Here is a 12,525-nt window from a genome sequence, read left to right on the forward strand (position 1 = left end):
ACGTAGACGAAACGCGCGTCTGGCGTAAATATAAAATTTAATCCTAGTTTCTATGATGAGTTCATTTGCCTGATAAAACTATCCTGATTTCAAAATTGTAATCAATGAAAACAGTTTCATATAATTCATGTTGGGGTAATTTTGACCGGCGCTATACGGTATGGGTTTTCTCGTACATCTACTACAAATGTTTTATGCAGTTTATCTGCATGGTAAGTCCTCTTTGCATGAAGATAGAATAACAAAATTGTAAAATCTCTCCTATTTTAAGTACATTTTAATGTCAAATTATTATTTTGTATTCTATTCTATACATTTAAGTCTTGAAGGACCCGTCAAAAAGCTGTTACAATTTTTTGGTTCCATAATGTACAGCAAGCTGCAGTTGAATGAATATGGTACAAAAATTATTCCAAAAAATCAATACGTGTTGGCCCTAGGTGACTTTTAAAATGTATATATCATTGAAAAAGCTCCAAATTATCTGCCTTTGGTGCAAAAATGCCATTTTTTTTGGCATTAAAATTCAAATATCTTTTTTAACTCATCGGTGACCTATATTTTTTATTGTTATTTTCGAAAAAGCTGTATACATAAACTAAATAATTGTAAAATTTTAGCCATTTCTGTAATTTCGTTCTTTTTTAATTTCTATATTACCTCTTTTTCTCCTATTAGTTCAACAGAAAAAAAGGACATTAGCAAAAATGTATGCTTTTTTCGAAGGCTGATTGTGAGCGTAAATGAACAGTGACCCCATTTTTTTATTTCATTTTTCTATTAGGTATAAGATAAAGTTAATTTATTGAAAAATATAGCGAAATCTGATATGAAATAAAAAAAAAAATGATTTAGACCCGCGAGCCCCCTGAAGTATTATAGTCCCAGAATAAACATGTATTTTTTTTTATCAACTTTGACAAAGCTAGGACCGTTCAAACCATGTTTTGAGACGACCCTCCGTGATGCACAAAAAACTGTGACGTATTTCACATTTGGAGTCTGGATGAATACACATTTTTTAATTTCAATCTGAAGTAAACACTTTTTAACCAGTTGCCAAGCGAGTAGAAATTATTTGAAGAAGAAAAGGTAAAGAAAGAAAACAGCACTTCAGATGTATATCGAATTTGTGCTGTTTTTTGTTTTTATATCACAATGAATTTACTATCTGTTTCAAAAGGTATGCATTTTAGTTCATGAGTTTACAAAAATCATTCAAAAAATCAATTCGTTCTGGCCCCAGATGACTTTTAAAATCAGTATATGTATCATTGAAAAGCACCAAATTATCCACCTTTGGTGCAAAAATACCATTATTTTGGCATTGAAATTGAAATATCTTTTTTAAGGTTCATCATAACAAATGGACAAATACAAATGTATGGCCGTATTTTCACCTCAAAAAACTACTCTGTTTACAGACTTACCTGTGCTGTTTGGAAAGTTTTAATGCCAAGCATCCACTACATATATAAAAGTTAAATGCATTTTGTGTTTAAGATAGATAAAATCTTTTTCTTGGTTTTTGATGGGCATTTTTTTTCCTTTCTGCAGAGGGTGCAAAAATAAACAAACACCTGAATTACTTTGATACTGTCCACTCACTGACTCAGATAAACTCTTTAACTCACCTGTAGTTGAGAAGATACCTGGTGTCCATGTCAATTAAGGACAGTGAAAACAATACAAACCGTTTTTTTACCTTTTTTTACAATCTCATAGTTGTTTTTTACAATCTCATAGTTGTACCACATCTTAGTCATTTTTCACACCTTTTGCATGAAGGAAAAAAAATGCCCATCAAAATCCAAAAGAGATTTTATCTTTCTAAAACACGAAATGCATTTAACTTTATTATATCTAGTGGATGCTAGGCATTAAAACTTTTCCAACTTTACAGTTAAGTCTGTACTCAGAGTAATTTTTGGCATGTAAATACAGCCATATTGGTCCGTTTGTTATGATGAACCTTAACTCATCGGTGTCCTATATTTTTTATTATTAATATTATTTTCAAATAAGCTGTACTCGAACAAAACTATTGTAGAATTTGAGTGATTTCTGTAATTTATTTACTTTTATATTTTGTTATTTCCTCTGTTTCTCTCTTTAGATCAACAGAAAAAAAGCACCTTTACAAAAATTTACATGTATGAGAGGGGATAGGACCTTTATCGGGACTCCGGGATTCGGCTGTTTTTAAGCTCGGGATTTCGGGATTTCTTTTAATTTAATTTCGGGTCGTCGGGAATTACTTTATTTAAATTCGGGACCTCAGGATTTTGTGTTTTTAAGCCCGTGATTTCGGGATTAGGACCCCTCCTATCCCCCTCATGTATGTTGTTTTTCAAAGGCAGATCGTGAGCGTAAATGAACAGTTAAACAGCATTATTTTATTTGATTTTTCTATCAATAATATTAAAGATAAAGTTCATTTAGATTTTGGCCTACATGTATATATCTCTGAAAACAAAGCATTAAGAGCAAATCTTAACACATTAAAAATTGTTTATCAGGTCAAGATCTAGTAGTCCTATAGGCTATATTATAAGACTTATAGCTGCGTTATCGTAGCTCTTATCGGTCCTTATGTTATTTTTTACTATTTGCGGTCGCTACGATACCGCAGCTACAATGTATATAAGACGCTGCAGGTTAATACCTCAACATTGATAGTAAAAAAAAAATTATCACAGATAAAAAACGTTGAATGTAAATGATATGAACCTGCAGCGTCTTATATTACAGGACTAAAGGTCTAGCTGCCCTGAGATTTTCAGATGAATCGTACAACCCATTGTTGGGTTGCTGCCCCTGAATTGGTAATTTTAAGGAAATTTTGCCATTTTTATGCCTATTTATTTTGCCCCATTTATGGGCATTATGCATGTTAACCTGAAAGGAGTTGTTGCCCTTTTTAGTCAATTTTTAACAACTTTTTGTAATTTTTTGTAATCTCTATACAAAAATCTTCTCTGAAACTACGAGGACAAATTCAACTAAACTTAACTCAACAATCATTAGGGTATCTAATTTAAAAAATGTGTCCTATGATCCCACCTGCGAATCAGGATGGCTGACATTCACAAATTAGTACATTGAGTAAAATTCAGTTCTACCAAAGCATTTAGAGGAAATCTGATGGGATACAATTGTTCATTTGGTCAAGATCTATCTTGCACAAAAATTTTCACACCATTTAGGAGGGGGGATATGACCTTTATCGGGACTCTGAGATCGGGTGTTTTTAAGCTCGGGATTTCGGGTTTCCGGGAATCCTTTTTTTCGGATTTCGGGACATTGGTATTTACTTTATTTAAATTCGGGACCTCTGGATTTTGTTTTTTAAGACTGGGTTTTTCGGGATCAAGACCCCTCCTATCCCCTCAATTAGGGAACACTTATATTTGGTTATTGCCCCTGAATTGGTAATTTTAAGAAAATTTTGCAGTTCAACTGCTTTTGGTTATTATCTTGAGTACCATTATAGATAGAGAAAATATTTTCCACTGTCACTACTGGGCCAAGTTCATTATAGAGTTAATTGTAAGCAGCAAATTTTTTTATTAAAGTAAGGTCTACAAATTATAAAACATGTATGTAATTATTCACTGATGCTATTATATTTGTATATGTAAATTCTATAAGCTGTATTGCTTCTGAATAAAAGACTATTATTATTATTAAACAAACTCATCACCATCATTAAAACACAATAAGAGGTCACAAGGAGTCCATCTGTGTCCTTTGTTTCATAAGCACAACCACCAAGATGAGAGACACAGGCTCTTTAGAGCCTCTAGTTTTACATGACTTTCCAAAATTTTATATACTTTATTACTATTTTTCTATATTACAGATAATGGAATGTAAAGAAGGAAAGAGACCAAAAAGACCAACAATTCAATACTACAGTATACCTGGTAAATAGTCAAACCTTCACCTATAGTTCAGTTTTATACCTTTTGATTTTAAAGGAGGAAACATGATAAGGCTACTTTGTGATTTGAAAATTAAATCTTGTTTATGATTATATCCTTCAAAGTCTTTATTATAGTTTAATGTAAGCATGGTAAGTGGTCAATTCTGTTTTAATTTTGTAACAGATTTTTTGAAACTATTTACTATAAAATTGAAAAATGAAATGGGGAATGTGTCGAAAGCGACAACAACCCGATCATAGAGCAGAAAACAGCCGAAGGCCATAATGTATCTTCAATGTAGCGAAAAACTCCTGCACCCCTGAGCATCCTTCAGCTGGCCCCATACATGCTTACTATAGTATACATTGTATGTAGTATTTAAACTGGGCTTGTTGATATTTTGATTGCCTAGGTCACAAGGTGGAACTCTCAATTAAAATCTTAGGTAAAGATCCTGTTAGATATGTTAGATAAACTTATCTATTTGAACAGTACTAATTTATTTTTTTAAGTTTCTCTAAGATTTTTAACAGACCAGTTTCTAGAAAATGTGGTCAAAACTGTGTCAGAACACTTTTATATTAGCCAATAGACATGATAGACAAGTTGTATTCTGACTAATTCAAGAAGGCAACATAAATAATTTCGCTTTGCTGCCACAAGCCAGTTATCCCTATGGTAACTTTTCTGATAATTGCCTGCTATCAAATAGTTATATATATATTCACTATATTTTTCAAAATCATAGTATTAACCATATACATGTACTGTTGATTCATTTATTTTCAGTGGTAACAATTTTTTGTGGATAGAGGAAAACTAGCATTTTCATGGATAAACCATCAGGATATTTAATCTCTTATTTTGACAAAGTCTGCATATATTCTTTAAAAAAATAATATATCGTCGAACATTTAACATGGTTAAATTTGTGGTTGCTTTGTTTCCACGAAATCCATGAAAAATTGGTATCCAATGAATATGAATGAATTCACATTAATTAAATCTAAACATGTCTATTTATAGCTTCAAGATCTGAACGTACTGTTGCGTTGAAAGAGTGTGATGATGACAACAACAACATGGGTGACCTTGTTGTTAGGGTCAATAGAAATCTCTTTCAGGATACAAATAATAATTGTATAAACAGAAATATCAGAAAAAAACAAGATATTCAGGAAAACCATGTACAAAGTAAGTAGATATAAGAAGATGTGTTATAAGTGCCATTGAGACAACTCTCTAATCCAAGTCACAATTTGTAAAAGTGAACCATTATAGGTCAAAGTACTGTTTTCAACATGGAGCCTTGGCAAGCTATAAAACCATTCAATCAGTAAAACCAACTGTCTAATCTAAATAAGAAACAAGAAACACTTATGAGCCACATCAACAAACAACAACTACTGAACATCAGATTCCTGACTTAGGACAGGTGCAAACAAATGCAACACTGAGGTTTAAAAGATTTTTAAAAATACAGGTAAGTACCAACCTTTGGTAAGGTATACATTACTGTTAACACAAGGTGGTTTAGTAATACACCAATCTTGATGGTGTTGGGTATATCACTGGGGGTGAAATTGAGTGATTGCAAGTGAATGTATTTTTATGATATTTCTTTTGAATATCATGTAAATGAGGGGCAAAGATACCAGAGGAACAGCTAAACTCATAATTGAAAAATAAACTGACAACGCCATGGCTAAAAATAAAAAAGACCCAGCCAAATAATAGTACACAAGAATCAACATAGAAAACTAGGGGTGATCCCAGGTGTTCTGGAAGGGTAAGCAGATCCTGCTCCACATGTGGTATTACAGAGTGAATCTTGTTGAGATTTACATACAAACTATTCTTATTTAAACCAACGGAGGACTTCTATTTGAGCTATTGCCCTCTTATGACAAATTTTACTTTTTTTTTTTAAATTTTTGCCTGAAAACTTTAATTTATGAGAGAAACTTATAAAAGCTTGAATGATCAACAAGGCAACAAGGTAATATCTTCACATCAGTCAAAAGGGTCCAAATCATCTGTCTACTTCTTTTATCATGGCATATATATATTGTCTTTTATGATGTGTTTACCAACTTTAGGCAATTTTGTCTTTTTTGCAACTATGATACATATACAAAAGAAGATGGGGTATGATTGCCAATGAGACAACTGTCCACAAGAGACCAAAATGACACAGACATTAACAACTACACATGTATAGGTCACCAAACAGCCTTCAACTTCATAAATGTTATAATGATCAAAATTATTCCATTAGTCAGTCTGTTTGTTTGTTTGTTTGTCACTTTGCCCATCTAATTTATCAGATTTAGAGATTTATTATGAAGTTAGGTTTACATCAACTTCAAACTTGGTACACATGTACATTATGTTTTAAACTTTAAAAAAAAATATGCAAAATAAAGGTTTTAATTCAAATAATCATTTTAATGTGATAATCTTGCTAGCTATGGTATTGTATGGGCATACATTCTTGTTTTGTATTTTATAGAAAGACAACATAACAGTGACAAGAGGGTGGAAAAAGATTTAGATCATGATTCTATAAATGTTTGCAACATCAGCTCTGATGAATCACCGACAAAAGCATCCACACCACACAGACAGATTAGTGTTGATTTAAGTTCACTAAAGAATGTAGTGCATAGACATATTAATGTAGAAATCTTAAGTCACAGATTACAAAGACAGATCCGAGTGAACAAGTTTTTAACAGGTCACAAACCATCAGAAGTCAGAGTTCTTTTTAAAGCTTACAGAAATCAAGGTTTGATACATATTTTTTTGAATGGGAAGGAATACAAATATTGTGAAATAATGACTTTAGACTTTAATATTTTTGCAGCCATTTGGATTTGATAATGAGATTATTCCTGAAAAAAAAGATTTGTGAAAACATCAATATCTTAATAAATCAAACTTTCTATAAATCTGAAAAAAAATTTTGGTAAAAAAGTCAGAATAATGTTTTAATTATAAGAACTAGCTTCATTATATATCATTTTATGTTTTGGATTTTATGTTGATAATTTCAGAATGTTCCAGAGGGGAATACTTGAGCATTTTAAAGATTGTTATGAAAGATGTAATGACGGGTAGAGACATATTACTCAGTGCAGAGTTCTGTAGTATTTTGTTGAAGGTTAGTTTCATATCTTTATAACACAGTGGGCAGTTTGAATGAAGAATGTCTGATGTCTTGACCTGACTGATTTATTAGTAGATTTTTGTAATACTTTTTTTAAAGGAACTCTTGATTTTCTCCCTTTTCTTCTGTTAGCCATTATTTCACCAAAAATATTTAAAAGGAAAACTTGTATCCATAGACAGGGGCGTAGCTAGAAAGAAACGATGTGCAAGCAACTACCGCTTTTGGGACCCTTTTATGCAGGAAAATGTTTTTTTTTCGGTTTTTGGTCATAGGACAGTTGATAGAGGAGCTTCATGTAGATAGAACTTATAAACAATTTATGAATGTAAAACTATTTATAAAGCTGCTGAATAGAGTAAATCATGGTTAATTGAAAACATAAACTACACATTTTTCTAATACAGAATTTACTCGAAATTGTAAAAAATCTGCTCTTCGGGTCTAGGCCGTAACGAACTTCTCTATTTATTTGTCGGCAATATTCACACTATCCCGATGCATATGCAGTAATGCTATCGATGATAACCTGTCATTGTTCATTGGTGATTGTACATTTGATTTAAACAGTCGTAGTACATTGATAGATCTCCACGGTAGCACTCGCGAGATGTTATAAACCAGTGTACGTGTTCGCCATCGAGCGATCTCCAAATTGAATTCGTCAAAATTACATACCAGGTCAGTTCATACGTCTCTGACAATGTCTAGATTTGTTCGTTTGTTATATTTCCTACAACAGGAGGAAGAAGATACGACACAAAGAAGCGATTTTCTGATAATACCAGACGCGATTAATATAAGTTGTAATCACTTGTTTCCCAATTCACCTTAAATAAATATGTTGAAACTAAAAAATGACAATGCCATGGTTAAAAATTAAAAAGACCAACAAGCAAACAATAGAACACAAACCCACAAGATAGAACCCTGAGCAACATGAATCCCGCTAAAAGCTAGGGGGTGGTCTCCGGTGTAAGCAGATAGTGATCCACATGTGGCAGCCGTAGCATTGCTCATATCTTATTCGGTAGGTCAGATTCGGGAAAAGGGGATGGGATTGTATTTACAACATTAGGAACATATCTGTTATTATCTGTATGTGAAAGAGATATTCTATAACAGTCAACCAGTTTGTGATGGTGTCCATAAGACTAATAAAGAAATGATTTCACCAATTGGAAAAATTGGTTTATTAGCTTCCTTGTGTCATGAGCAGCAGAAACCCTTTATTTTATAATTCAAATACAGTATTAAGTTCAAATCATTATCTCCTTAATTTACTGCACTGAGTGATCTTTAAATAATTGCTGAACCTGGCTGAAATCAGTCACTATAAAGAAATATCATATCATTTTCAAAAAAGATGTTAAAGAATACATATGAAATTGTATTACTCTATTCAGCCTATTGAAAACCAATGGAAATTTAGTTTACATCTGATCATCAAGGCAACAAAGTACACTCTTTAATCTCAATGACATGTACAGGTATCTTAGAATGACAAATCATATAAACCACTTTGCCTTTTACAATGTATATTTATTTATTTCTTCTTTCATTGAGAAATAAAATTAAAATTTCAAAAATAATTTTTCTTTGAAATTGCTTCATAAAATATTGACTTTATGAGTTTCAATAACAAAAAAAACCCAATATATACTAAATCCATTAAATTTTCAGCAGGTACAAAGTTAAGTATAAGAAAAAAGATGTGGTATGATTGCTATTAAGACAACTCTCCACAGGAGACCAAATGACACAGATATTAACAACTGTAGGTCAATGTACTGCCTTCAACAATGAGCAAAGCTCATACTGCATAGTCAGCTCTAAAAGGCCCTGAAATGTAAAACAATTCATCATGTTTATATGACAATAAATTTTATAATTAAATTATCTGAACAATTCTTTACTTATATTTTACATTTTAGAAAGATGTATGTAAAGACCAGGGTGAGAGACTTTGTATCCAGACCCTTCTGATTGGTTTAGAAGACTTGGTTAGAGACTATACCAATCCTTGTGTCAGTGAAGAAATATGGAAGAAGTTTATGTCTTTCCTTGTAGAACTTTTTTTCCTTATAGAGGAAGAAATCAGTATTTGTTCTCTGTACTTGCTACCATTGATTTCACATGCTTTAAATATTACAAGTGTGTTTGTCAAGAACTTTTAGATTTTATGATTTTATTGTTTATTGTCTATCTCATTGGAGATTGAAGTTACAGGTTTTATTTTAGTCCATCATTGTTTTTATATTTTATGTTTAAATCATGATTTTGTAAATAATGAAAGTTATTTTAAAAAAGATTGTGTGTTTCCAGTTTCCTGACCAACCCTAGTTTAAACCCCATTTAAAAAAAAATAATTCAACAATCAATTTTGAGGAATGTGAATTTAGATACAGAGACTTTGTCATCTTAATTTCCATCCAAAGTATCCATTTTGGCTTAAATTCAACAAATTCTTAACAGGATGCAACAAAATTAACTAAAAACTTTAAATCACAGATCTGTTTTTTTTTTTCAACCAAACACATGGAAAATGGTGAACCTTTGGTAGGGACTTGCATTTATATTGAAATCTGACTTGTTGAAGACACAATTTCTTCCTGAATTTTGGAAATCTAAAAAAAAAGTTAAAAAATTAAAAATAAAGTTGTCAACCTACCATCTCTATTTGTCAACCTACCACCTCTATTTTTCTAAGGGGATGTAACTGGAACCACACATAGAGTTTCATTTGGCCTAACAATAGTTATCTAAGTATATATGACTATTAAAGCATAGTGCTGTAAAATTTGGTATATATTGACAATTTTTGAAAATGATATTAATGATTATAGAAGATTTTTAAAACTGAGAACAATTTAAATTTTTTAATTTATCATATCATATCATATCATATTAAGCACGAGATTCCTTTTCCGACATCTTTGATGCTACAGAATATTTCTTTTGCAAGTTGACAAAGTATATTATATGTGCAAAAAGTAAAACATTTGATTTTTTTTAATAAAGTCTATTCACCATGAAAATGCATTGTTCAAACAATCATGGACAATACATTAGACAAATCAATTATATATATTTCTTGTGTGTGAAAATTTTGAAATTATCTAGGGTGTTTGAAATATGTATTTGTCTCATCTATGGTGAAAGTTGAAGACGTCCAAGTGATGTTTATAGCATTTAAAGCATCAAGAAGTGTTAAATTTGTGATCAGGTTATATCTATATCTTATTTTTATGCCCCACCTGCCATGACAGAGGGGCATTCTGTTTTCTAGTCTATGCCTCCGTTCATTTGTTCGTTCCTCCGTGTATCCGTTCGTCCCGCTTCAGGTTAAAGTGTTTGGTCAAGGTAGTTTTTGATGAAGTTGAAGTCCAATCAACTTGAAACTTAGTACACATGTTCCTATTATATGATCTTTCTAATTTTAATGCCAAATTAAAGTATTGACCCCAATTTCACCGTCCACTGAACATGTAAAATGAAAGTGTGAGTGGGGCATCTGTGTACTATGGACACATTCTTGTTTATTTTCTAAATTGAGGAGACATTTATACAATTTTAAGTAATCAGAATAAAACCTTTAGAGCAAATTGCCACTGATGGTGACATGAAAGAATAAACATTAAATTAAAATCTGTCTAATTTATCATTTATATCATGTATATTTGTGACAATCAATGAATCAAGTTTTTTATTCAGTCTGGATTTTTTACTGTAAAATTGTTTTTATAAAAAAAAGTCAACTGATATTGACACAAAGTTTAACTTTTAACTTTTTTTCAATAACATACAAACAGTTGAAAGTTTGTCCTTATGACTGCAAATTAAGCTAAAATTAGCCAACACATAAAACATTTATATAATATACCCTGCATCCTACTTAATTCTGTTGTTATTTAGCATCACAAATTTATGTAAGTTTAAACATGTTTTCACAAGTAGCATATTCTATTTAAATTTTTGATTTTGTCATGTTCTTGATGCTGATTGGTTGAATGGGTTGTGTGATACTTGAAGTTAGCTGCTTAATTGAAGCAGTTTTAATTTTTAGAAATTTTGTTTTTTAGACAGATTTAATAAATCATGTGTTAACTGACCAGAGGGGGATTTATGATTTAACTTGGTAGAATGTTTTGTGTATATATTGTTGTAAGTACACTTAATACCAGTGCTGTTGTTTTTGTTAAATTTAAATAAAATAAACATTTTATGTAAAAGGTTGATTTGTGTTGGAAAAGATTTTTTTTAGCTTACAAGTCTGTGTGAACTTTTGATATCACTTGGTGTCTGCCATAGTCATTCCTTGTTTGTCTGTTCTTGAAACAAGTTAATGAAATGTAAGCAAACTTTACCTGTCGGTGAATGATTTTTTGGGTATTTTTTTTATATTAATATCCCACAATTTGATTTATTAACTAGTTTGTCTGCTGTTGCTAGAATTGTACAGGTGAAATACAGTTTTCGGCTTATATCTCACCAAACAAAAACAGATTAAAGTTGAAATGATCAGTAGGTCGAGGTCTATTTCAGAAAAATAGGACAACTCACTTTAGAGTTATTGCCCATATAAGCTTAAGACAGTTAAAATGTAACAAAATATGATCTACAAGTGAGCCAACATTGATGTTTTCTAAATTGACAACGTGTAGGTCCAAGTACGGCCTTTATCATGAAGCCTTGGCTCACACCAAACAACAAGCTATAAAGGGCCCAAAAGTGACTAGTAGAAAATAATTCAAGCAGGAAAACCAACTTGCTTATCTATATTCAAAAGTCGGCTAATATGTTTATATCTGAAATATGGATCTTCTAACATGTCTAAAGTAAGAACGATCAATTTATCCAAAGATAAATTAACTAAAATTTATAGTTGGGTTTCTTGTGACTTATGTTCTTGGATGTTGTATTCACTTTAAAATTCAACCTATCTCGCAATGGAATTATATGACACATTTTTCTGTTTTGTTTTAGTATTTAACAATAAAATTGAGAAAGGAAATGGTGAATATGTCAAAGCGACAACCACCCGACCATAGAGCAGACAACAGCCGAAGGCAACCAATGGGTCTTCAATGTAGCGAGAATTCCCACACCCGTAGGTGTCCTTCAGCTGACCCCTAAAAATATGCATACTAGAACAGTGATAATGGACGTCACACTAAACTTCAAATTATACACAAGAAACTAAAATTTAAAATCACAAGACTAACAAAGGCCAGAGGCTCCTGACTTGGGACAGGCGCAAAAATGCGGCGGGGTTAAACATGTTTATGAGATCTCAACCCTCCCCTAACAAACCTTGATAGCTAGAGGTGAAAATTACCAAAGGGGACCCATTATTAAACAGGGTTAGTATCAGGTGCTCCAGAAATGGGAGCCTAGTTACCCTGCTTCACATATTACACTTGTCGTGAT

The 12,525-nt window shown here is 31.7% G+C and overlaps 1 protein-coding gene across 2 annotated transcripts; it reads left to right on the forward strand.

Moving 5' to 3' along the window:
- Positions 1 to 929: 929 nt before the first annotated feature.
- LOC134724776 (uncharacterized) lies at positions 930 to 11,331 on the forward strand. Of its 2 annotated transcripts, none has more exons than XM_063588021.1 (6): positions 930 to 1,092; positions 3,863 to 3,926; positions 4,953 to 5,120; positions 6,439 to 6,714; positions 6,983 to 7,089; positions 9,030 to 11,331. In XM_063588021.1, exons 2-6 carry the CDS (start codon positions 3,866 to 3,868, stop codon positions 9,270 to 9,272), a joined length of 855 nt encoding a protein of 284 aa, XP_063444091.1. In that variant the 5' UTR covers positions 930 to 1,092; positions 3,863 to 3,865; the 3' UTR covers positions 9,273 to 11,331. The 2 variants fall into 2 exon arrangements, with proteins under 2 accessions (XP_063444091.1, XP_063444092.1); XM_063588022.1 differs by having other exon boundaries at positions 958 to 1,119.
- Positions 11,332 to 12,525: the final 1,194 nt, after the last annotated feature.

This window comes from Mytilus trossulus, chromosome 7 (genome assembly GCF_036588685.1).
Source record: "Mytilus trossulus isolate FHL-02 chromosome 7, PNRI_Mtr1.1.1.hap1, whole genome shotgun sequence".
Taxonomy (NCBI): Eukaryota; Metazoa; Mollusca; class Bivalvia; order Mytilida; family Mytilidae; genus Mytilus; species Mytilus trossulus.